Source organism: Bombyx mandarina, chromosome 19, assembly GCF_030267445.1.
Source record: "Bombyx mandarina strain Sakado chromosome 19, ASM3026744v2".
Classification (NCBI taxonomy): domain Eukaryota; kingdom Metazoa; phylum Arthropoda; class Insecta; order Lepidoptera; family Bombycidae; genus Bombyx; species Bombyx mandarina.
In genome coordinates this window covers 3,153,241-3,180,694 of record NC_143225.1, presented here as the reverse complement: position 1 = coordinate 3,180,694, position 27,454 = coordinate 3,153,241, and the positions used below count along the sequence as shown (strand labels likewise).

At 38.1% G+C, this 27,454-nt stretch overlaps 1 protein-coding gene and 1 long non-coding RNA gene across 8 annotated transcripts; one reads left to right on the top strand and one right to left on the bottom strand.

Annotated features, from left to right (window-relative positions):
* Positions 1-54: 54 nt before the first annotated feature.
* On the top strand, positions 55-27,454 carry Fem-1 (protein fem-1 homolog B). 7 transcript variants are annotated; one of them, XM_028169653.2, is made up of 14 exons: positions 55-366; positions 2,714-2,867; positions 5,567-5,811; positions 11,029-11,176; positions 12,652-12,806; positions 13,758-13,883; positions 14,522-14,719; positions 16,472-16,555; positions 17,619-17,714; positions 19,210-19,320; positions 20,003-20,136; positions 20,799-20,926; positions 21,662-21,781; positions 22,842-27,454. In XM_028169653.2, the coding sequence occupies exons 1-14, from the start codon at positions 208-210 to the stop codon at positions 23,006-23,008; spliced, it is 2,025 nt and encodes a 674-aa protein (XP_028025454.2). In that variant the 5' UTR covers positions 55-207; the 3' UTR covers positions 23,009-27,454. The 7 variants fall into 7 exon arrangements, with proteins under 7 accessions (XP_028025454.2, XP_028025453.2, XP_028025457.2 ...); XM_028169652.2 differs by having other exon boundaries at positions 16,469-16,555; XM_028169656.2 differs by having other exon boundaries at positions 57-366; positions 19,237-19,320.
* Positions 1,169-3,825, bottom strand: LOC149500809 (uncharacterized). Its single transcript, XR_016324705.1, has 3 exons — positions 3,584-3,825; positions 2,236-2,668; positions 1,169-1,355 (listed from the first exon to the last, which is right to left on the bottom strand). It is a non-coding gene; the product is annotated as an uncharacterized LOC149500809 (long non-coding RNA).

The window sequence follows — 27,454 nt, the reverse complement described above, 5'->3', positions numbered from 1 at the left end:
CCCCATTTTACGGTACATATCGTATTATATCGTTTTTCATTCTTGCATCCCTGATTCAGAAACAGATGAGATTGACAGATTAAATGAGAAATGATTGAAAAGTCAGTTTGCGTTTGTGATCACTGGAATTTGTTGTGTAGTTGTTTATTAGAATTAGATCAAGACTAGATCGTCCGAGCGTGTGTTAATTTCGCAATTAAGTGCACAATGGAGAGAGAAGATAATGATCGCCTAGTTTTATTCAACGAACTAGCAAACTCGTTGAGGGAACGTGTATTCTTCGCAGCCAGAGATGGGATGTCTCTGACTCTTTACGCTTTGCTGTATGAAAAGAAAACTGATGAAATTGATGACTTATTAAACAATGTGAGTTTTCAAAATATTTTTTGCGTTCCAATTCAAGGACATTCCAAATTCGAATCCGACTCTTGAGAAATTGCTAATGTCACCGTCTAATTTCCAACAAAAAGTCACGTTATCATTCTATTTTTATCGTACAAATCAGACGGTGATTTACCTTTTGCGTTTTAGATGAAACGAGCGCGTTATTAATTTTTTATATGCCTCTTGCGATTATACTCATTCACGACAAGGACTATTTCAATGGTACAATTCAAACTCGCCATGTTAGCTGACGCAAAATGCACCCGAATATGAGGGTCAAGCTTACTGATCAGATAAATAAAAAAACATTGGATGCTTAAATCTATACTCAGGCAATGAAATTGTGTAATAAAATCTTACCAGCAAACAAGGTACTGGTAAGTCCTGTTGGATGATTATAGAGATAGGTATCACTAAAATAAAAATATAAAATACTAATATTAAAATACAAGCATTAATTGTTGCATAATTTATGATTCTCTGATCTTCTGAAAATACGAAGTCATTGGCACTTAAGGTCTAGGTCATCTGGATCATGAGAATATCATTAATGCCAGACTAGCCACTGCCTGCCTGAACTTCTCAAGAAAATGTAAAATATAAATTATCAACATCTTAACATTGTTGTTTTTTTAACATCTCCAGAATAGGTTATTGACATGTCAAGTACCTCAAATTTTTTATATTATCATATTTGCCATTTCTTACTAAGTGCTACTAAGTGCTAACATTTTTTATTGTTTGTGATAATTTTAAACCATTTAATGAAATAAGAGTTTTTCGATTATGAAATTTTATTTGGTTTGAAATAAAATAAAGTAATTTCACTATCACTTCCAGCATTTTACTTAAGTGTTCTTTATATCCTGTGATTGATCCAGGATGAACATAGGTAGATACGGGCAGATATCATTGACATTACAAGATAGGATGCATATTGGGGCCTAGTACTTCACTGTTGATCAGAGTATCTGAAAAAAAAAATTAAAATTAATTTGACCAATGCCATTAACAATGTGAACACAATTTTATCATTTAATAAAACACAATCAAAACTTGTGGCTTAATCATTTTATCATCATTATGTTATTGCTGAAGTTTTGAAAGCTTTAGTTTTGTAATCACTACTACTACTACTACTATCCGTCCCTGTTCCCGTTATCTGGTTAGTTTTGTAATATTGTATAGTATTGTAATGTTGTATACTGCACAATTACGTCAATTTTAAAATGTTGATGAGTAATACCTTAGTAGACTGTAACCACAAAAACTGTACAGTATTTGGAATATCGAAACTAATACTAGAAAAATTGCTAAATTAAACCATAAAAATAGATCTAATTATAAACAAAGAGAATATTATATATTACACAATACTATGTTCATAAAGAATGTATTGAATTGAATTAACCCAAATAGGCAGAGGTTTAAGGGGTTGGCCTCATAAATAATTGTAAACTGTGTGTATCTATTCCATGTATATATTCAGATCCACCTGTAGATCACTTGTTATAATCTTCCAACTGCATATACTTATGAACCTTTATGCATAAATATTATTTAATACGAGGAATAGGTTTGTATTGCAATGAAATTTAGATTCTTCTTGCCCTTATACCACAATGTGGAGTCAGTGCAGCATGTCTTCTTTTCCCATTCAGGCCCATCATGCGTCTGCACTAACAACTTCATTCGCATATTCTCTGTCAAATATTCCATTCAGGTTTTTTAAGAGATTTCCTCCTCACATTGCTTTTTATTTCTGTACCTGGGTTGTTTTTGGCCTGTTTTAATGAAATTTAATGATATTAAGATAATTATGCTAAATTGTTCCATTCATTATTTACATACACTTATGGACTATCCACTCTTAGATATGGACTACTGCCTGTTCTTCGTTTCCCAGTTTGGCACTGGGCATAACAAGTTGATCATTAGTTTTCAATAAGGTCAAAATGTCTGATCATATTGTGACATGCCTGTCAGCATCTGTAGTCTTATGCCCAGTGGTGGATGTTTGTAGTTTGATGAAGATTATGAACTCAGAGAATTTGAATGATAACAAAACAACAAGTCTTTTATTGTGTAACCTTTCTAAATAGTAAAACATCTCAGATTAATTAAATAAGTGCCTTCAAAATACCTTGGTAATTATTTAATAAGAACATGTTTTAGAATTTAGAACATAGAAGTGGAGTAACAATATTATTTAGGAAATAGTAGAGGTGTCAAATCTTGAAACTGCAACACCCATATGATTCAGTGTGTCCACAATGTGCCCAATCTTTACAAAAACGAGATAACTAAAAATAAAAATAAAATATTATAGGATGTATGCAGCGATGGAGTTAAATGCACACCCCTCATCACGGCAGCTAGACATGGGCGGGAGGGTGCAGTCAGAATTTTATTGGAGAAGTTCAGACCACCGGTCTGTTTAGAAACTGAAGGGACAGTTAAGTTTGATGAATATGTAATCGAGGGTGAGTGAAATTTTTATGTCCAGTTTCAAAATTTTATTTCCTTATGTTGCGAAGGATTTGCTTGTATACAGTTTTTTCTCACTGTGAACAATTGTTGAGAGATTGACACGGGTAGGTCCTAAACTAACTATACATTTTTATTTTATAAGTTCCTAGGTAAGAAATTTCATGAGCGAAATCATGAAACAAATCCTGGCCATTAATAAGACTAAAACGAAATATTTTGTTCTGTTCAGAAATAAATAAAAGTAAACAAAGAGTTTCCCCCTGTTATTAACAGTTTAATAGGTTATCTGTAACATACTATATAAAAAATTCATTGAAACATAATAGTGTAGCGCAAAACCGTTTTATCGTTATAACTTTTTTAATTCATTGTTCATCGTGTTTACGGCGTCATGAAATCCGGAATTAGATTCCCGCTTTAAACTCCCAGCACTTCCGTAAATAAACAAAGGAATGGCGATAAAGCGAAAAACGTTGGGAAGGGCTTTTTTTTTCGCGACAAGAGCGTTGACTTTTCATAACGTACGCACCGCGAGCGCGTGGCGTATTATATTTAGAAATGAGTATGTAAAAGCAATCCGCACAAAGGAATGGAAAACTCTTGAACCATTTCAATGAAGTACTGGCAACGATCCAAACGGGATTTCTTTGTTTTCCTCACACTTATGATTTAATGTATACGAAATTCGATTTATAACAAACAAACTTACTTTGCATTCGGCCGTCGTCTGTGGCCAACTACGGTCATCAATCGACGCAAAAAATGACATTCGGTACATATATAATTTATATTGTAAATATTACATAGAAAATTACAGCGGACATTTTGAATTTGTTTACGAATTATTCGATATTTTGTCGCGCGAAACGAGATGAATCAACATTATTTTTGGTTAATAAATATTAATGCACGTGTTAGTGAGTTTTCGAAACGTGTACCTATATATTGTGTATTTGATTTGAAAGCTTAATTAGTATTTACGAGTTGAATTTTCCGCGAAATAGATATTATGAATTTAGGTTAATGGCACGCAATTCTGCTGTACTCTTTGTACTAGCTAATATTGTACGTTGCTTTTTAAAAGTAATAGAGAGGTGTCATAATATGTCGTTTTGAAATTTTGTTTCTCATTTAAAACTTCGTAAATGAAGTCCGTTAAGCTAAACAATAAATCTTTAATATTTAAAATAATTCAAATGTTTAGTTTGTTAATAATTTTAGGTCCGTATGTCGTGGCAAATAAACGATAAGTCTAATCGATTTAATTAATCGATTTAATTATAAGATCGGAGAATTGATCGCAGCTCGTGTTTCTTTTTTCTTTTTCGAATTTATAAACAAATGCGGGATTAATTCGCTTTATTGCGTTACACAAATTAAATACTTGCACAGGCTGAATAACAAAGAATCTTATTTACGATTGTTTTCATTCGTCTTGTGTTGTGTACTAAGAAAGCATTTGTAAGATGATTCTACGATATCAATATGGAACACGCGTTTTGTTTGCAATGAGTGACCTACGTCAATGCGACCTTGATTCTCATTTTCAGTGTACGTTAGATGACCTAAGTTCATCATTATAGACTTGTCCAAATTGAACGTTATTATTGTGAAGGTCACAACATTCTCGATTAAATAGTATAACCACTGTCTCGCTCTTCAAATTGCAACGTGTGAATTTGTCTGGTGATGATGATGGTGGTACCTTCCTTCGCGGATTAACATCACGTCCAACCACCTACAGTAAAATAATAATAGCTACTAAATAAAATGAATGTCGGTTCAAGCAGACGAAAAAATTTTACCAAACGGTTTCATATTTGCCTGTTTATATGTATATATAATAGATAATATTGCTGCGTAATTCAAGCTGTTACATCCTACGAATGTCCATAATAGGTCCCTAGCAAGGTAGATGTACTTACGTTGTAGATGTCAGATTTATTTGTCTACTGAATCCCTAGCTGCTTACTAAAGTACCAGTAAAACTAATCAGCCTATTTCTGCCGCCACTTACGCAATCCATTTTGTGGTTACACTGAATAACGAATATGCTTTTTAACTCTTTGACTGCTATGTAGGTCACCGGTGCCCTACGCGGCGTACTGATGTAATTTTTGTTGCTAAAGCGCTGGAATATCTAATAGAATCTGGGAAAGACGAATCTGAAGATACTGAGAATGAATCTATTTCTAATACTTAAAGATTAAAACGTACAAAAGAAGGTAAAGATAGGTAATTCAGGTGCTTAGTAACAGATTTCGACACAATTACTTCAGTGGACCACGTAGGACACCGGTGACCTACATGACAGTCAAAGGGTTAAAAAGTAACACTTAAAAGTTTCGTTTATAATGTAGACTGCGTTGATTGGTTAGATAAATTTGACTGGAACAACGTTCATCCTAGCACCACCAATCCTCACTTCGAACTGCTTCACGCACATCTTTGTGCTTAATGCGAGTTTTTTGACGTTCTCGATAGCGTAAAAGTTAACTCAAATTTGTATGGGCTTGGAACGTTTGCCTACGTTTGCCGCTAGGGGCGCTGTTCCAACTGCAACAAATTTGAGTTAACTTTTACGCTATCGAGAACGTTAAAAACTCGCACTAAGCACACTGAACAAGCTATAAAAGTGTTTATTTATTGTGTACAAAGCTCGTTTTCATTACAAAATTTCCTTATAAATCAGGAGCGACGGCACTATGGTGTGCCTCCGGGGCTGGTCACTTGGCTATCGTGAAGCGTCTGGTCAAAGCCGGTGCGGACGTTAACCACGCGACCAGGACGGTCAGCACTCCACTCCGAGCGGCCTGCTTCGAAGGACGCCTGGACATAGTCAAGTATCTGGTCAGACACGGCGCTGACATTCATAAGGCGAACAAATACAACAACACTTGCCTGATGATCGCTGCCTACAAAGGTTATTTGGATGTGGTGAGTACGGTTTTTAGTTATTTTTATAATCTATACTTCTATACTATATATATCGAACCCGTCGCTTGCGACGAAGGGCCCGTTAAATAAATTAACCCACAGAGACAGCCCACTGAGTTTCTCACCGGATCTTCTGAGTGATTCTCTAGATTCTTTCTTGCTAGGGTTAGTATTAGCAACGACGTCAGGCTTGAGCCCAGTGAGCTCACCTACTAGTAATATTATAAAGAGGAAAGATTTGTTTGTTTGTTTGTTTGTATTGAATAGGCCTCGAAACTACTGAACCGATTAGAAAAATTATTTCACTGTTTGGAAGTTACACTATTCCCGAGTGACATAGGCTATAAATTTTTTTTGAAAAAAAAAAAAAAATAGGTATCCTTACTAAAACTCCAATAATCCAAGGTGTAAAAAAATTACCTAAAATATTCTTTACATCGCGTGCCCTGCGAAAACTATTAATGATAGAATAAAATAATGTACTACGACTTTGTAGAACACGTTATTATTTACAAAAAGTGTCGCGACAGCATATGTTTAATTATTATAGTTATGCCGCAATAAGTGTTCTTTTATTTAAAAAAATAAAACAACGTCAAATATCGTTGAGATTTTTGTTAAATACCCGAGCGGAGCCGGAGCCGTCCACTAGTCGTAGTATATTAGTATTGTGGGCTTATCCATTCCACGCACACACTTTTAGATACTCATCACTATATAATACTTGTATAATGTATTTATTTAATATAATTATTAATAAACCCAAATTATACATTCATACATATAACCTATCTATTAACATATTATTACTAGTCGGAACTGCCACCACCCTACCTATTTCTGCCGTGAAGCAGTAAAGCGTGTCGGTTTGAAGGGTGGGGCAGCCGTTGTAACTATACTTGAGACCTTAGAACTTACATTTCAAGATGGGTGGCGCATTTATGTTGTAGATGTCTATGGGCTCCAGTAACCACTTTTTTTCTTCTTTTTTTTGCTTAGATGTGTGGACGAGCTCACAGCCCACCTGGTGTTAAGTGGTTAGCACCAGGTGGGCTGTGAGCTCGGCCACCCATCTAATCAATAAAAAAAAAAATATATATATCGAGACTGAACGCACGTCGCTTTTGCATAATATTTACCTTGTTTTCGAAGCTTTTGCCTCGCTTTTGATAACGCGCTTTCCTTGTGCTTATCGTAATTGTATTGTCGTGTACATTGTCTTCTGTGTGCTACCTATAAACTGAATCTCTTCTGTGCTCGTAACCTTCTATTCTTCATTATTATAATAATATAGACTGTGTTGTATTCACGTGTGGAGTAAGTGTTAATTGTGATAAACATTTATTTAGTGTGCAAGGTGTCGTATTTGATTTACCGTCTAAACACCGACGACGCATACTCAGGTACCTCTTCTCCATAACACTACACATGGTGTGTAGTGACCGACTTACCCATACACCACATCCATAGTATCATCATCATGGTTCTAAGCCGGTTTCGTCCACGGCGACCAAAATTTTCTGCTTAATAACTTAAAATTTGATGTCCGCGCCTCTCATCCGCTCTAATATGCCTATGGTAGCCTATCTTGTTCTTAAACGTGCAAAAAAGGAGCTACACGTAAGAACACCACCCACGAAGTTGTTAAAAAATAGTATAAAATATGCAACGGTGGTAAGTTGTAATTGAATCTCGTGTGGACTTTACAACGTGGATGCTCCTAGTATTGTAACGTGACTGACTTATAGATATAAAATTATGAATGCTTCACAGCAAAAATAGTAGATAGCTTTGGGTGCTATCTTACCTCCTGTATAATTAGGGTTAGTAAATATTTGGGAAGGAAACTATCAGTCATCATGACTAACAGTCAAAGTTCCTCAAACGATTTTTCACTATTCGCGGATTAAAAAAGTGGGACCCATTTCCTATATTCGCGGCTTTATTAGCGCTTTTAAAAACTGCCAAGCAAAAAAAATATACAAAATTCTTTAAACTTTTGCCTAAACTTGATGATAATATTTACTCGAAATGTTAAAAAACTTTTATTAAATTAATAAATTTTTTATGTACTTTATAATAATCCCATATAAATGTAAAATACCATTTCATATGAACGGTTTCTGTATTATGCATGCCATGGTTACGGAACATAATATGTTCCGCGGAAAAATAGCTTTTACTGTATTGAGACCTGGGAAGGAATAAGAATTATAAGAAGGACTTCATAGAATCTTTTGCGAACATTTTGATGTAATATGGGTCGCGTATTCTTTGCATTTCCATATCTGCCTCTAGAACAGTGGATATTACGCAAATGCATATCTATCGCAAGAATATTATTAGTTTTAATCTGAATGAAAATTCACAACATTTCCGTAAAAACATTAATCATAAGTACTTATCGTAATATAAGCAAGCGACTGAGTCTATCAATAGCAGAGTTATTGATCTCTGAACTCCGTGTAGTTCAAGTGCAATATACGTCCAAGTACCTACTCCTTACAACTACACCGTACTATGTATGTAGGTATGTACCAAAGCGAATGTCTGATAACGTGACCTTTCGTATATTTATTTATATATACATTTGTATATTTTCTCGTATTGTAACATAGACGATGAGTCCACAGCCGTCACAGTCTGATTGGTATCACCTTGAGATATTACATCGAAATTCATTACGTGTTTAAATTCATTGTTTCGTCAGAATTTTATAGATGTACCTATCAAAGGGTAGAATCAACCAAAGAAATTGCTTTTTATGGATTTTTTTTGTAGATAATATATTATAGTCAATTTCGATTTTGATCTGTAATATAAATTTTAGGGCAATAGTTTAAACAAATTGGGAGATTATAAATGTTTTATTTTTTCCCTACCTAATCGTTGGTTAAGGGTTAGTTATATTCATAATAATATAGAGGGATGAAAGGTTAATTGGTTTTAGCGACATTTTTGGACAACCATTTACATTATTACATTACAGGAGAGCCATTTAAAGTTTTAAATTTGCAAAAAATATCATAACCAAAAAAAGCTTCTTCAACTATTTTAATGGAGTAAACTTATTGAAGTTCAATAAAAAAATTCGAATTGTTGATTCTAATACCAAATAAAACAGACCTTCAATTACAAAGATAAATGTCGCTTATTGAGCGATATGTCGCAAATCACAAGCGCTATGATCGAGCCTACATTTTTATTCCTATTTAATCAGGTGTTGATTTTTACGTCTTTTTAACAATTACGACGCAATGTATATACAGTCAAACCTGGGTAAGTGAGAACTGGAGAAGTGAGAAAACTCTATAAGTGAGAGTAATAGCCAGGACCCGTCATTTTAAGCTCCCAAAACCTCTATTAGCGAGAAACAGAAACCTCTGTAAGAGAGAGTCGTTTTTCCCTCGTGGACCTCCGTAAGTGAGACTGCTACTTATCTATACCTCTATAAGCGACAGTCGAGCTTTATTTATCTATATTATTAGGAGGAACAAATGACAAAGTAAATTACAAATTTAACATCTGCTATTTTATGACCCTTTCTTAACTTTCGTGGAACTTCCTACCATTGTTTTTGTATTGTTTTCTCGTCAATATTAAACCTATTCTATTTCATGGAACTAAATGACGTTGTTATTTTATCGCATTCTTTTCAAATAGACACGTGTGCCTGTGTACCGTCCTGTTTGTCGGACTTACTCAATCGTTATTCAATTGCGAAAGAAAGTTCTGTTCTGCATCATGTCAAAATGGAAAATTAAAGTGCTGTCGTTAAGTGATAAACTTAAAATAGTGAATGCATCCGGAAAATCGCGAAATGAAATTCAGAGGGAGCATTAGTGAGAAACTCGGGTTAGTGAGAAACCTCTATAAGCGAGAATAAGATTGTGCTCCCTTGAACTCTCGCTTATCCAGGTTTGACTGTATATCAAATCGATCGGTCGGCGCGTTTGGGATGGTATGGACATGTAATGAGACGAAATGACAATGAGGTTCGTAAGAGAGTTTCAAATATAAATATGGAAGGCTTTAGAGGAAGAGGTAGACCGAAGAAAAATGCATGGATTGCGTGAAAGACGATGTGTAAGAGGGGAGTGAGCGAAGAAATGGTATATGATAGAGGAGTATGGAAGGAGAAAACATGCTGCGCCGACCCCAGGCGACTGGGAGAAGGGCAGGATTTTTAAGGGATTTTATGACCTGGTAACTAAGACCTTTAGATCAAGTCTAATTTTAATTTAAATGAATTTTTTTTTATATGAATAATAATATTATGAAATGAAATGAAGTTGATTAATATGAAACATGGCACGAAATGAAGTGAAAACGAAATGAGATGACATGGGATGAAATATAATCAGTAAAATGGTGGTCATTTACTGAGACTTTTTCACTGCACTTTTTCGAGGATCCCGAAAAGTTACGTTCAGCGGCTTTGTTTCATTTGCCCTCATTTGTTCACATTCACAAATACTAAACAGTTAATAAACCACCCTTATTACACGTTTAAACCTGAAGAAACACTAAATAGACAAAATAAAACAAATCGCACAATTGACTCCTTGCGTTCCCGCCAAAAAGTCGAATGATGATCGGTCAAAGGCTATATTCCGTATAGATTGCTGAGATGAGAATCGATAGGAGCATTCGCTGTGCTTAGCGCGAGTTTTTTAACGTTCTCGATAGCGCAAACGTTAACCCAATTTTGTATGCAGTTCGAACAGCGCCCCTAGCGGCAAACGTACGCAAATTATCCCATGCCATACAAATATGAGCTAACTTTTACGCTATCGAGAACGTTTTAAAAACTTGCACTAAGCACACTGATCGTGTTTTATGATTGAAGACTTACTGGTGGCCCGGAGACCTATCCAGTTTCACCAGGACAGGTGGGCGAGCAAAGGCTCAGCCAGGAGGGGTGGGATTTACTAACAGCTGTCCGAGCGCCTCCGAAGGAGACCTAACAACTCAAGAGCAACTGCTTCGCGAATGAATCTACTACCGGATCGGAATCGCGACCCGCTGAGAAGATCCGGCGAGAAACTCAGCGAGCTGATGCATGGGTTAGGTTGCACGTCGACCTCTTTGTCGAGTTCGACGAGTACGGTTACCGGGGTTCCTCAGCCTGCTCCTAGTGTCAGAGCTGAAGGTATCTCATGCAGGAGTTATTGGATCTGATGGATTCGTAAGAACGTGACTGATCGTGTATTCCAGGTGCAGTTCTTATTGGACAGCGGTGCGCGCGTCGACGACCGCGCCTTGTGCGGCGCGACCGCTCTGCATTTCGCGGCCGAGTGTGGGCACGCTGCGGTCGTCTGTTCGCTTCTCGATCATGGCGCCAAAATGCTGACCAACGAGAACGGTTAGCGTAATGATCATTTTTTTTTGCATAGATGGATGGACGAGCTCACAGCCCACCTACAACGTAATCTACAACGTAAATGCGCCACCCACCTTGAGATAAGAGCTCTAAAGTATAGTTACAGCGGCTGCCCCGCCCTTCAAACCGAAACACATTACTTCTTCACGGCAGAAATAGGCAGGGCGGTGGTACCTACTCGTGCGGACCCACAAGAGGTCCTACCACCAGTACAAGTACTTTGAGACATAAGCTCTAAGGTCTCAGTATAGTTACAGCGGCTTCCCCGCTCTTCAAACCGAAACGCTTTACTGCTTCACGGCGGAAATAGGGAGGGCGGTGTAACTGACTTGTGCGGGCTCATAAGGCGTCCTACTACCAGTGTGATAAATGATTTAGTTAAATTCTGTATGCTAATTATATACGACTAAATTTAAGGCCGTGGAAATAAAACAATTGGTAGCCTATCCTCAGTTTTTGTTTTTTATTACTTTTGAGTTTATATATGTAAAGAAAAACCTTCATAGTCTAAAACTCATTATACATATAACAGAATATGCAATTAAGTCTTTTATTGTTTATTTATTCTGGAGTACCCAATCACTACATAGTATAAAACAAAGTCGCTTTCTCTGTCCCTATTCCCTATGTATGCTTAAATCATTAAAACTACGCAACGGATTTTGATGCGGTTTTTTTAAATAGATAGAGTGATTGAAGAGGAAGGTTTATATGTATAATAACATCCATTAAATAGTGGAGAAATCAATAATAAATTACAGTTTCCGAAGCGAAGCGAGGGCGGGTCGCTAGTATCATTATAAAACAACATTTAAATCCCTTAATCTAATGAAATTAAAATTTTAAAACGAACTGAACTTTCTTTTTACTGAGTGTCAAACTTCACTAAATGACATATAAGAAAAATCGTTTTTAGAAACGTAAATACGTTGTAGATGTCTTTGGGCTCCAGTAACCACTTAACACCAGGTGGGCTGTGAGCTCGTCCATCCATCTAAGCAGATATAGGGACAGAGAAAGCGACTTTGTTTTATACTATGTAGTGTATAACGTGCCTGTTTCTGAGGGTGCCTCTGGGTATGCCGATGTTACATGAGGCCCAGTCGCGTCACTCCCCAAAAGGTGGTCTATGGGTCTAGAGACACGGGGCCGAGTCGCACCACTTCTAGACACGTCACCACCGGTAGACAACCGGTAACCAGGAGACTCGTTGAGGAGGATCTCAGGGTGCCACCACTTACCGCTCTGGGAGACTTACACCAATAAAAGAAACAAATAAAAAATAACAAGTCACGCACAGTCACGACATGCAGTGTCGAGTGAGCGAACTAATTTGTGTATTAAAATAATTATTGATTTCTCCACACTGCGCCACGTACAAACGCTAGATGGCGTTAAATAAAAAAAAAAATTAATTAAATTTTCTGGCGTTACAAGTGATGTGCTGGTACCCTCAGGTATGACGCCGCTGCAGTGTGCCGCCGAGCGCGCGCGGGCTTCGGTGGTCGAGATCCTGGCGGCGAGGCCAGAAGTCACGCGGGCCGAAGCTATCGAAGCTTACGAGCTTTTGGGCGCTTCCTTCGCCAACGACAAGGAATATTACTGTTTGAGGGTCCGTATTTTGATGGCATGAAATAGATTTGTCTGTTTTGCATTCTGTACAAAGGAGAATGTTTTATAACTACTGTGCTGTATATAGTTATGTTTGTGTAGCCTTCCAAATATGATGAGCGCGAATATTGTTAATTAAACAAGTGATAGTGTTCTGTGGACACGTCCTTTTATTAGAATAATACAGACAATACTGACGTGCTGTAGGCACACTACCCAAAACTTTAACCCACCGTTTAATTAATTAATTAATTCTTGTCCAAGGTTTGATGCTTTGAAGACATTGGGTCATTTATATTCTTATACGCGACCTTGACTTGTCCCATTACGCACATAACTATCCTCACAGTTCACGAAAGGTCTGATTAATTGCTCGCCCATACCAACAGAGCATTTAATTCACAATTATAAAAGTGCATTAAATGATATTACATTTGTATATGAACAAAGATATGAAGATTTATTAAAGACTAGCGACCCGCCCTCGCTTCGCTTCGGAAACATTAAATTTTGTTATTGAGCTGAGTCCCGCGATGTTACCCGCGTTTATTGTCGTACTGCGGGTGACGCCGCGGGGCGAAGCTAGTCTTAAAAAAAGTATCCTAAGTTACTCCTTATATCATCAGCTACCTATCAGTGAAAGTCTCGTCAAAATCGGTCCAGCCGTTCCAGAGATTAGCCGGAACAAACAGACGGACAGACAAAAATTGTAAAAAATGCTATTTTGGTGTATTATTATATGCATGTAGTAAAAAGCGGTTATTTCAATACTACAAACAGACACTCTAATTTTATTTATATGTATAGATATCATATGATTTTTCTTAAAGGAACATTTTAGTAGTCGCTTTCGTCTGAAAAGATTTATAGAACAATAAATGATTGGAGACTTTGTTATTTTTTTTGATTTTGGTTTTCGTCAATTAATTATTACAATTCGTTTTGGTCACAGATGGCCTACCAGTATTTGCACCGAGCTATGGCGATGCGGTACGACCCGCGCTACGGCGAGATGTTGAAGCGTCCCAGCACGCCGATACCGGCGTACGATAATTGGAAGGAAACTACGACTTTAGAGGTAATTAAATACATTGCGGCTTTGCTGTGAACGTAGGTGTTGGGGTTCAAAGATATTGTTGGTAAATTCAGTGATTGACTTGAAATAATGGTGGTTTGTAGATAACGGTGATGCTAATTAAATATAAAAATTTCATTAATGCTTATTCTTGTGCACGCAATGTATAGGGTGAAAAAAAAAATGAGCCAGCCAACGGCTTCGTGTAAATCGATTGCGGGCTCATAAAGCATTAACAGTGTCAATGAATTATTGGAGCTTAAAAATCTCGTAGTCACAAGTTTTCTCTGACGGTCTTCTTCGAAAGGGCTCACAATGGTCTGAATTTATGAATGAATTAGTGCCTTTTGTTTTAGTTTTTTTTATCAGTGTTTAATGTCTATAATGTAGAAGAAAAGTTTCAGTTTTACTGTGATTTCATAAAACCACACAACCCCTTTTTTCGTATAATTGAATATATTAATTTTGTATCTTTTTAACGGCATGCAATGTAAGACAAAGTTTTTATTTAAATGAAATTTTAAGGTAGTTTTGATTTATTTATTTATTTAAGCATTACTGTTTGCCCAGTTGTTTTTCCAGTTTCACCAGGATACAGATGGTTTTGTATGAGATAAAGCACCGATTATTTGTTTTCGCAGGAGGTGGAGCGTCTCCAGGGCGACGCGCACGGGCTGCACATGGAGGGGCTGACGGTGCGCGAGCGCGTGCTGGGCGCGGCGTGCCCGGACCTGCCGCACCCGATCGTGTTCCGCGGCGCCGTGTTCGCGGACGAGGCGCGCTTCGACCGCTGCCTCGCGCTGTGGAGGCACGCGCTGCACCTGCGCCAGCAGAACCAGGTCCGTCCAAGTCGCAACACCTGTTTATAACCCGCTTTTTTTTAGGCGCGTTATGAAAAATTGATGAGAATGAAATTTTACGATGCGCGCGCACCGTGACACGAAATTAACAGAATGAAGTTGCCCACTAAATCGCTCATTATAATACGACCGACGTAACTTGGCGAGTCTGAATATAGCCGCAGGTTAACTTTCCGAACCGTACCGAGAATTACCGAATTTATACGATGTCAAGAAAAGGGATGTCCAATATGCGTGTTTGAGGATGTTGTTTATTGATTTTTTTTCAAATTGATTAAAATTTCAATAAAAAAGAAATAAATTTAATAAAAATAAAGTATAACTTCTTACGCGCGTACATAAGTACACGCACCCTTTTTTTATTGTTTAGATGGGTGGACGAGCTCACATCCCACCTGGTGTTAAGTGGTTACTGGAGCCCATAGACATGTACAACGTTAATGCGCCACCCACCTTGAGATATCCGTTCTAAGGTCTCAAGTATAGTTACAACGGCTGCCCCACCCTTCAAACCGAAACGCATTACTGCTTCACGGCAGAAATAGGCGGGGCGGTGGTACCTACCCGCGCGGACTCACAAGAGGTCCTACCACCAGTAATTACGCAAATTATAATTTTGCGGGTTTCATTTTTATAACACGATGTTATTCCTTCACCGTGGAAGTCAATCGTGAACATTTGTGAAGTACGTATTTCATTAGAAAAATTGGTACCCACCAGCGGGATTCGAACACCGGTGCATCCCTATATATGAATGCACCGGACGTCTTATTTTTTAGGCCACGACGACTTCAAAATTAAATAAAATGAGATGAGATGATATGGGATGAAATATAATCTCAGGATAATGGTGGTCATTTACTGCGATTTTTTTTTTTTTTTTTTTATTGCTTAGCTGTGTGGACGAGCTCACAGCCCACCCGATGCTAAGTGGTTACTGGAGCCCATAGACATCTACAACGTAAATACGCCACACACCTTGAGATATAGTTCTAAGGTCTCAGTATAGTCACAACGGCTGCCCCACCCTTCAAACCGAAACGCATTACTGCTTCACGGCAGAAATAGGCGGGGCGGTGGTACCTACCCGTGCGGACTCACAAGTCCTACCACCAGTAATTACGCAAATTATAATTTTGCGGGTTTCATTTTTATTACACGATGTTATTCCTTCACCGTGGAAGTCAATCGTGAACATTTGTTGAGTACGTATTTCATTAGAAAAATTGGTACCCTCCTGCGGGATTCGAACACCGGTGCATCGCTTCAACACGAATGCATCGGACGTCTTATCCGTTAGGCCACGACGACCACCAAAGCTTAGTTTCATTCTCCCACATTTGTGCACTTTCACAGATATTAAACAGTTAATAAACCACCGTTATTACACATTTAAACCTGAAGAAACACTAAATAGACAAAACAAAACAAATCACACAACTTTACTTCTCGCGTTCCCGCCAAAAAGTCCCCTACCGTTTAATACTCTCCACAAGCTCGCTTGAAAAATGACACGCTATGTCAGGATATGTCAACTGTTCTGACAACGGACAATATACTGCCATCGTCAATGATAATGTCACGGGCGACGATCATGTTAACGCTACCGAACTATCAAATTAGAATTAATTCATTGACAATAATAATGTGTCATATAATAAATATGTTAATATACATAATAATATAATAAGTGTGATGTACAACTTTGTTTTTTTTTTAATTTGTCAGCAGGTGTCAGTCGTAAAGGATTTGCTCAGATTTGCTCAAGTGTTCTCGCAGATGATTCACATCGGCATCGAACTGCCACTTGCACAGGTAAATTGTATTAAGTTTAAAAAAATCATTAAAAAAAATCATTAAAAAAAAACAATTAAAATTTTCTATTATAAATATATTTGCAATCTCTCTGTTGTATCGTGTTTTTGTTTAATGCGAAATAAGATGATAGTGCTGGTACTATACTTTGTTTTAATAGGACATTTTAAATATGCATCCATCTCTTTCTTGCACTAAATCAAATTTATGTTACCGCCAACCACAGGTAAGCCTTCCTAAAAATGAGATACGGACGAGGCTCGTTAGACCTTGTTTAGAACTTAAAGGAGTTCGATGCTGATGTGTACCTCCTTATTGAAGGTACTCGTCCGGAGGGTCTAGTATAACCCCTTGAGGTTACTACAATAAGTAGGAAAACAAAAAAAAGAATTGACGGTAGTATTTCTCTGTGGTGACGTCAGCGCCACCGCTCTGCCGAGAGACCATTATGTTCCGGTCTGATGAATGGGAAAACATTGCCCATTAACAATTAAATAACTAAAAATTCCACGAATAATTCTTTTTTTTTATTGCTTAGATGGGTGGACGATCTCACAGCCCACTTGGTGTTAAATTGCTACATAGACATCTACAACGTAAATGCGCCACCCGCCTTGAGATATGAGTTCTAAGGTCTCAATTATTGTTACAACGGCTGCCCCACCCTTCAAACCGAAACGCATTACTGCTTCACCACGGCAGAAATAGGCGGGGTGGTGGTACCTACCGGCGCGGACTCAGAAGAGGTCCTACCACTAGTAATTACGCAAATTATAATTTTGCGGGATTGATTTATATTACACGATGTTATTCCTTCACCGTGGAAGTCAATCGTGAACATTTGTTGAGTACGTATTTTATTAAAAAAATTGGTACCCGCCTGCGGGATTCGAACACCGGTGTATCGCTTCAACACGAATGCACCGGACGTCTTATCCTTTAGGCCACGACGACTTCAAACGTAACACAATTTTATTCGATGTCCATTGCGTGTTCGATCTCGCGTCTCTGGACAGCAGCAGCGCCGTCAACCCGTCAACCCGTCAACGAACTCTTGTTGCAGGTGTGCTATGTATTGGAGGCATGCGCTGAGGAGCTCCGACGAGGCATGAAGCGTCTCCTGAAGCCGAATCCTCAGCACGACCCGGATTCCTTAGTTGTAAGTCGCGTGTTGCGAGTCGACTAGTTCGCCTTCCATAATCATTGTTTTGTACCCACATTATTTGCATCCATTACGCGTTTTTTTACCAGACGTCAATAATGCAGTCGAATAAAAATATATAATAATACTAGCTGACTCGGCAGACTTCGCAGTACCTCAATCGATAAATAAAATACCTAAACTTTTGTATAAAATAAACTTAAAACAAACAAAAGGAATCCCCGTCCGACGGGGGACACATCAAAGGGAAAACAAAATTGTTATTTTTATTTAATTCCGAGCTATTTCATATTTGTCTACCTTTTAAACCTTCTCTGGATTTCCACAAATACTTTAAGACCAAAATTAGCCAAATCGGTCCAGTTATTCTCGAGTTTTAGCGAGACTAACGAACAGCATTTTTATATATATATATATAGATATGTTATTGTTATCAATTCAATTATTCAAAATGCGGTACTAATCTCTCTATTTGGAGCCTCTGGGTCTGCGGAGGGACTTCGGTTCCCTCTGTATTTTGTACCGCATATTCCATGGGGAGTGCTCTGAGGAATTGTTCGAGATGATACTAACGTCTCGTTTTTACCATCGCACCGCCCGCCACCGGAGTAGAGTTCATTCACAGTACCTAGAGCCACTGCGTTCATACACAGTGCCTTTCTAGAGATATTTTTGTCACGTACCATCCGGCTTTGGAATGAGCCCCCCTCCACGGTGTTTCCCGAGCGCTATGACATGTCCTTCTTCACACGAGGCTTGTGGAGAGTATTAAGCGGTAGGCAGCGGCTTGACTCTGCTCCTGGCATTGCTGACGTCCATGGGCGACGGTAACCACTCACTATCAGGTGGGCCGTGTGGTCGTCTGCCTATACGGCAATAATAATAAATAAATCTATATATATCGATAAGATAGTAATGAGTATTATTTTGATTATAATCGGTGTTTGGGCCAAGAGATACTGGTCCACGTCTTGTCTGCTTTTAGTAAGTACCTTCAAGACACGTGCTATGTTTTAGTTATTTAGATGAAATACATAATTACTGTAATGAAACTTGGCAACACTTGTCAGTACTCTGATTAAGGTTTCTGTCATTTCCTTTAGCATGCGACATGTGACGTGCGAGTAGTGTCTAGAAATTTGTGTGTTCCGTACAATCATCAACAGTCACAGCTCAACGTGACTGGTTCCACTAGTATCAAATGTGTACTGATATAATATAAAATAATTTTAGCAATTATCGCATCACAAAATTATTTATTATTTTAGCTTATTACACTAAAATATTTTTTTTAAATACCACTGTACTCTAACGAGTCTACGGTGCTATCTGATGGTAAATGATCACCGTCGTTCACAGACATCTGTTAGAACGCAAGCCAAAGACCCCCCCCCCCGCACACCGCTCATCACCTAACGAATGCGCCCGCACTCCCATACGTACTAACACGCGTGTGCCCCCGAACTGTTATGTCACACTATCTGATCTGAAGAGTTTGGCTCGCACCGTCCTCTTGCAGGAGGAGTACGACAGCAACGTGAAGACCGCGCTGTACCTGGTCGCGGTGGCCGGCCGCCTGCTCGAGGACTCTGGGAACTGTGAGGTGAGCGTCGCCCATTGTGCTACCTTGTGCGAGGTGGTGGCTCCAACCAGACGCCAACTCCCGTTGAATACAAGTACCCTTTGGTACTGGTGGTAGGACCTCTTGTGAGTCCGCACGGGTAGGTACCACCACCCCGCCTCTTTTAGCCGTGAAGCAGTAAAGCATTTCGGTTTGAAGGGTGGGGCAGCCGTTGTAACTATACTGAGACCTTAGAACTTATATCTCAAGGTGGGTGGCGCATTAACGTTGTACATGTCTATGGGCTCCAGTAACCACTTAACACCAGGTGGGCGCGCCCACCTATCCTGGTGAAGCTGGAAAGGCCACCGGGCCACCAGTATTCTTTCAATCATAAAAAAAAAACCAGGTGGGCTGTGAGCATGTCCACCCATCTAAGCAATAATTAAAAAAAAGTAGTCGGATCACCATCTTATAACGCGAAATATTTGACAGATGCCTCAATCTAACTTCGGACGTTTTCAAGATAAGCACATTAATACCGAGCAAATTCACTAGCTCGATGGAAATTTTTCCCTTCGTTATTTATTAGACTGGAAACGTTAGGTTAATTACCAGTAACTTAAAACGCTTACTTAAAACGCAACGCCACGTTTGGCGGTGGAAGCTTTAGGCAGAACGATTTTAGCCCTTATGTCGTAATGTATAGAGTTGGTTGTCGCAGGGCACGCGCTCGGCGGCCCGGCGCGCCGTGTTTGCGATGCGCGGCGCCCGCGTGCGCTCCGGGCAGACGCTGCTGCACCTGGCGGCCGACCGGAACACGCCCGTCGACGACTTCCACACCAGCGACGTGTGCCAGTGAGTACCTACGCGACATGTTCAGCTACTAGTAACCGTTTATTTTTTTAGCATGGCAATCGGTGTGGTGCTGCCAGTATCGAATAAAAAAAATATTGTGTGTTTTTATGAAACTACGTTAAAAGTGAAAATCTTTTTTCACATTAAACACTGACGAAAAGAAACAAAAACAAAATAGCGTGGAGAATTGACTTAAATAAGTAATAGTCTATACACTACACGGTCAGCTGCTGCGAACTATAGGCGCCGCCATATTGGCCTTGGCTGCTCTGACGAGCGCCTTTCACTTATCCCTACTCCGCGGCCGACCGTCACGCGACATGCAACACACAGACGAAAAAGTTTGAGACGATATAATAATGAAAGTTTCACTTTAATAAAAAAGGAGTTTAAAGAAAGGAGGTAGACTAGATTTATTTGGAATTGCAATGAATTGAATTTTTTTTGTACAATCTTCTTTTCGATTTTTTCTGTGGATCCCGATTTTGATCCGGTGGTAGATTCTGCTAAACATTGCTCTTACTAAGGTCAATATTACCAAATTCTCCCAAGTTGAGCCGGTAAGCGCTACCTACCCGCTCGTAGCTGGAATAGGCTAACAGCGAATAGTTAGGCAAAGGAATACTGTCAAACGTAGCTGTCATATTCGAATGACGTTTCAGGTTTCCGTGCGCGCGCACGTCCCGCCTGCTGCTGGACTGCGGCGCGGACGTGGACGCGGCCGACATGAACCGGCGGACGCCGCTGCACGTCGCCCTCATCTCCTACCAGCTCACGTCAGGTCGGTCCGGTACGAACTCCACCTCCGGATACGGTGTGACGCTTAGTGCGCGTGTTTTTAACGTTTTCGATAGCGTAAAAGTTAACGCAAATTTGTAGTATACAGTTGGAACGTTTTTTTTAAGGAATTTTATGTCCTGGTAACTAAGACCTTTAAGTCATGTCTTATTTTAATTTATATTCTTAATTTTATGAAAAACTATAATATGGAGTGAAATGAAATGAAGATGATTAATTTGAGACATTAATCGACTGGGATGAAATTAAATGAAATGAGATAATAAATTTAGGCAGCGGCTTGGCTCTGCCCCTGGCATTGCTGAAATCCATCCACTCACCATCAGGTGGGCCGTATGCTCGTCTGCCTACAAGGGCAATAATTTTTTTTTATATAATCTCGGTAAAATAGTGGACATTTACTGAGATTTTTACAGTAGACTTTTTGGAGGATCTCGAGCGACTTTGTTTCATTTTACCATATTTGTGCACTTTCACAGCTATTAAACAGTTAATAAACCACCGTTATTACACATTTAAACCTGAAGAAACACTAAATAGACAAAATAAAACAAATCACACAACTTCACTCATCGCGTTCCCGCCTAAAAGTCAGTTGGAACGTTTGCCGCTAGGGGCGCTGTTCCAATTCCATACAAATCACACATCGCTCAGACCACAGACTAACGAAATATACAGATAGCAAAAAAAATATGTTGTTTTTACATATGTTATTTTTATTTTTTAGATGACAGAGAACAGTACAACGAAGCGTTCTGCGGCGTCGTGTGCGAACTGCTGTCCCGAGGAGCCCACGTGGACGCCATGGACCTCGACGGCATCACGCCATTAGTCGCTTCCATTGGAGGTAACCATTGCCCTCTGACCAGAGAGGGAGTATTCTCATTTCCTAAGATTTCACATAGGGGGGTAGTAGCAATATTAGTAGTACCCTCACATTTTAGTTATAATTGTCGATTTGTAATAAAATGTGATAAATTTAGCTTTATGGTATTTGAAAATTAAACATTTTAGTGTAAACATTATAGATAATAAAATGCAATTCAATATACAAAATATGTATGGCATAAAAGTATCACAAAAAAAAAGAAAGAGGAAAAGTCCCTCCCTACGGCACGTTGTAATAGATGTATGTGGATATAACTCAGGGTGGGTTATCCTTTAAGGCTAGCGACCGGTCGTAAAACTTATGCCAAACTGCTACGCAGCATGATGAGAAGACGTGCCCTCATATAATGGTGAATTTGTAGCACAGCATTGGTATGACTTATGATTGGTATAGCAATGACCAGCTCTGAGCTGACTTGGGTCGTTAGAACGTCGCTTCACCCGACAAACATGACATTTACTAGTGATATGAAGTCTTGTGAGTCCGCACGGGTATGTACCACCGCCCTGCCTATTTCTGCCGCGAAGCAGTAATGCGTTTCGGTTTGAAGGGTGGACTTGCGACCCTATCTCTGCGCATTGCGCTCTTCTCCATTTCCGTATTCTTCGCCCTGTCTAGACCAATTTAATAGGAACCTGCTAGTACAACTTTAGTTATTCGTTCGAGTATATAATTTACGAATCCTCTCGACAAGCCAGTCTTTTAGTAAATTATAGAGAGATTTCACTGGTATACTACTCCATGCTCCAACTTAGCATATAAACTAACCAAGTAACCATTTTGGATTACTTAGTTTATGTTTATTTCTGCCTTGAAGTAGTAATCCGTTTCGGTTTGAAGGGCGGGGCAGTCGTTGTACTGTTAAAACTGAGACCTTAGAACTTGTGTCTCGAGGTGTATGCATTTACGTTGTAGATGTCTATGGGCTCCAGTAGCCACTTAACACCGCCTTAACATCTGGCAATAAAAAAAATAGAAAAACAAAGTGTATTCAGTGTGTGTTTGTTTGTTGAACCAGGTCCGGCTGAGAGTCTGGTGCGTTCGGCCCTAAGGCCTCGTCTGTCCTGCATATCGGCTTCGGTGCTCGCCCTACACCGGGTGCGTTATCGACCCTCGCAGGTGCCGCGGGACCTGCACGCCTTCCTCATCATGCACGGCGTCCTGCCCATCAATCAAAAGACTTGAGAACTTGCACGGAGTTGCCAGCTTCGATAGTAAAATTTTCGATGTTGCCATAGAAAAAATTTAATTTGATTTTTTTTTATAACTAAAGTTTTATTTTCATTTGTAAATATGTATATATATACAAATTAGTATTGTGTTCAAGTTTTGTTTTATTGTTTATATATATATATATATATGAATATGTAACGCTTTGTGCGTGTCCGAAACGTGGCTCAAATTATTTTGGTTTATTATAATATAATTTTTGTATTATAATATAAGTATTTGCTGTTAGATTTCTTATCTAATAGAAGAAATGTTACGCGTTAGAAATATATCAATAGAAAGTTAATAAATAAGCTCTGAAACGGTATATTTCAGAATCGCAGTATTTATCGACTAAATCGATTTGTGATTTCTATATATCGAGGGTTGAAACAATATTTTGTTTAAGCGGCATTTTTTTTACACGAGAGCCATTTAAAGTATCAAGTAAAATAATAATAAAACTTCTTCAACTATTTGAATGAAGTAAACTGAAGTTCAATAAAAAACATCGACTTGTTGATGCTAATATCAAATTAAACACACCTTTAATTACCAAGGTATATGTGAGTCGACTATTATCAAAGCCGGCAATGTGACTTTTGGACAATTATTGGTAAATCAGAAAAACGAATTATTGACTTTGTATTCCATTGGCAGTCACAAAACTCTTCTGAACGACATCTTAGATAAATAACAGGTTAAGTATTAACCTTCATTTAATGCAGGTTTTGAACCGTATTCTTTGAAGGAGACGATTATATTCAAATCAATCTGTATTGACATATCAATAACATTTTTTTGTCCAAATGCACAGATTGCCACCTTTGATAATAGACGACTCATGTTGTGTATTAAGCGTATTACCGCTTAAAACAAATATCACTTCACCCGTCGATACATAATAGACTTACTGTTAAATGAAAGTATCATTTGGTATTAAGAGAACCTATCTCGATTGAATCTCTGTGATTGCTCGCTATTTTGTGGTAAGAGAACGATTGTAATATTAAATTTTGTATCAAACCTCTGCTTTTTATGAAAAGATTAAAACTGTACCCTAAAATACAGTTATTAACTATATAATTGTTTGAAAAGTGAATTTAGCAGTGTTTTAATTGATCGAAAAGAATGTATGTCGTCTGCGTGAAGAGATACTGTGTAGATTGTAGCGTTGTCTTTTAGAAAACATTGTAATTAGCGCTCCTACAGTCCAGAGACAAGATCTTCCATCGAATGTCCTTGCACAATATCACACCTGTAGTCTTAGGAAGGTATTGGTAATTTGTATAGCGCGTTTATCGCAATAGATGGCGACACTGATGGCTCTCTAACGCTCTCGCCGAAAAATACCCTCAAATGGCGGTATCTCCTTGCTATCACAACGAAAGTGAACAAAGAATCCACAGCTTAGTGCATTCTGATCTTGGATTTAATTGAGAGGTATTAAAACAAAAAAAAACAATTTATAAGTTTTTTTTTGGACGGGTCACACAGATTGTTCACACTTTAAGATGGCAACACTCAACGTCGCGATGGCCACGGTTGATCTCTGTACGCAACGAACGCAGAGATTCTGATGCTTGAATCTGAAAATAATTGAGAAAAAAATAAAAAAATACTACATACAATGGTATGTCAATTAAATTCTAGTATTAGTATTGACAGTTATTTGCATAAGTAGGTACGTGTCGATTATTAAAAAATTGAATTCATTATTTTTATTCAATACTAAAAGTGTCGATATATTTATTTATAAATAAGCAAAACGTTATCGAATCGATAATAATATTATTGTGATAATATTGTAATAATAATGATTTTTTTTCTTCTTTCTTTTAAGCGTGTGAAGATATCGCCGTTTTATTTTTGATAAGTTGCCAATAAAAATGACATTATTTTCGCGGCTACAACATATCTTTGTGGAAATAATCAATAATATAATCTATAATGGTTTATAATAATACAATACCATTCTAAGTTCGTATTAAGTAAGTAAAGAGTTCATGCTAAGTTAATGTACTTGTTGTTTTAGTGAGTTCCTATTTAAAAACGAGGGCAGCCGGCTGACCCTCCATTGCTCGCTCGAGACGGTAGAGATTGCGTTCCATTGCGGCTTACCAATTAAACATATTTTGTGTCGAAAATTGTTTTTGCTTCGAAATTAAATTCGATTTTTTTTAACAAAAACACGCATTTTGTATCTTCGTAGAACTCTAGAGCAATAGTATTGTCGTTTATAAAAAACGGTGCGCGTGTAGCTTGGTGCACGTGAATGAAGTGAAACTTCTTTTTCGATGTGTAGTATTGTGGTTTTCTTCATTTTTCATCCTTAAATCAGTTTGCTCTTGTAATAGGGATTGCTGTGTATAAGAGATGCGACATCATCAACATTTAAATTATAGATAAAAAAATAAACGTATATATTTTTTTAAATACTTCATTAAAGTATTGGACGCTACTCGTTGCTAACGCTCGCGCTGGCCTGTAACAGCTATATTACGCGCATACGTGCGAGTGCCACGAATTCACTCTCGCTCTGTCTCTTTCTATTCCATGGTAGCGTTAAACGTTTAACGCCACTTTGTTGGAAGTCGCATTAGAAGTTTCACTTCAATTAATTGACAGTAAAAGCGAGATAGATCCGTAATGTTAGGTTTAATTGTGTCTGCGACTCATAACCGAAGGAATTATTATATATTAAATAGCTGGCCCGGCAAACGTTGTTTTGCCATATCAATGATTTCTAGGTTATTTAACCTAGAAATCGACTGTAGCGCCATCTGCCGGGCTGAATTGTAAATCTAAACTTCTCTCGAATCCACCGGAAGGTGCCCAGATGTATTTCATTAAAATCGGTCCAACCGTTTAGGAGGTACAGTGTCAAACACGCACAGAAGAAATATATATATATAAATATGTAGATTTACTTTTGTTAACATCGCTGCGCCGGATTCGTCTTTTAAATTGACATTATCAATGACATTTGCTCACGGTAGCGTGATCTCATTTTACGTTATAGTTGTCTTAGTACAAATTATACAGTTTTAGCTATGGAAACAGTGGAATGTTCGTTTTTTTTATTATATAGCAGCCCGTTGTCTCATTGTTTAATGACATTGTTATTGCCAGGCTCAACTAAAAACCTGTATCCGTTCGAGGGCGCGAACTCGTGAATGCTATTTAGCATCTTAATGTTATGTTTTTGATGTCCTTTGATGCTATAATGTCTAGTCAAATTTGTTCTTTTTGAATGTTCCTTGTACTGTGTCCCGTTTTTTTCTTATTTGTATATCTATATACTATATAATATCTTGGGACGGGTAAATAACTTTTATGTAGCGTTTTTATATAGTGTTTTATGATTAATTCACAAGATAGTTTACCGAGCACTTGTAATGCGACGATCAGTGTGCTTAGTGCGAGTTTTTTAACGTTCTCGATAGCGTAAAAGTTAACTCACATTTGTATGGAATGGGATCGTTTGCCGCTAGGGACGCTGTTCCAACTGCATACAAAATTGGCTTAACTTTTACGCTATCGTGAAAGTTAAAAAACTCGCACTAAGCACACTGATTAGCATTATTAAATTTACTTTTGCGGCTTCATATTAAATAAATGGGCCTTTTTTTTCTACCTATTCACTGTTAGTCTAAGGGGCTATTACAGCTACGCACGGACCAGTAGCTCAATCTGATAGAATTTGCTAACACTAGCCCTAGCAAGAGCAGTGATTAGCAGAATCTACCACCGGATCGAAATCGCGAGCTATTGAGAAGATCCGGCGTGAAACTCAGTGGGCTTGGGCTATGATCGCTAGCTACGAAATCTTGGAAAAATTTCAAAACGTACTGTGAACACGAGATGGTACCGTAAAAGTAATTTTAAAAATGCCAAATCTAAAAAGCAGCTTGCTTTCATTCGATTACTGTTGTTAGTAAAATATGAATGAAGTAAAAAAAAATGTATAGTACCTAAGTTCAGTATCAATCACACCTCGTGATGTCATACGTGGATAATCGTGTATTTGTGTATGATCTGTTGAAAGCTCGGCTCGAACAACACGTATTTTCGTTCAGACGAGCTTCGTAAAGCTTAAGCCGATATTTAGAGGAAAAGAAAAGAAAAAAATATCGTTCCCAATTGTATTTAAAATAACGTATTCATCGTGATACGATATCGATTTTAATATGAAATGTTTGAAAAATATTCATGTCGTTTGTAGATCAAATGATGCCAATACTCTTAACGTAATTATATAAAATATCGATAGATTATGAATAAGAGTAGCATCTCTACAGTAGACTTAGAGGCTTTGTAGTCATAAAAAAAATGCTTCTGTGATTACTATGTAAACATATTAGATGTATTGTAATAAAAAAAAATATGACTGTAACGAATAATAAAAAAAGTTCTAAATTA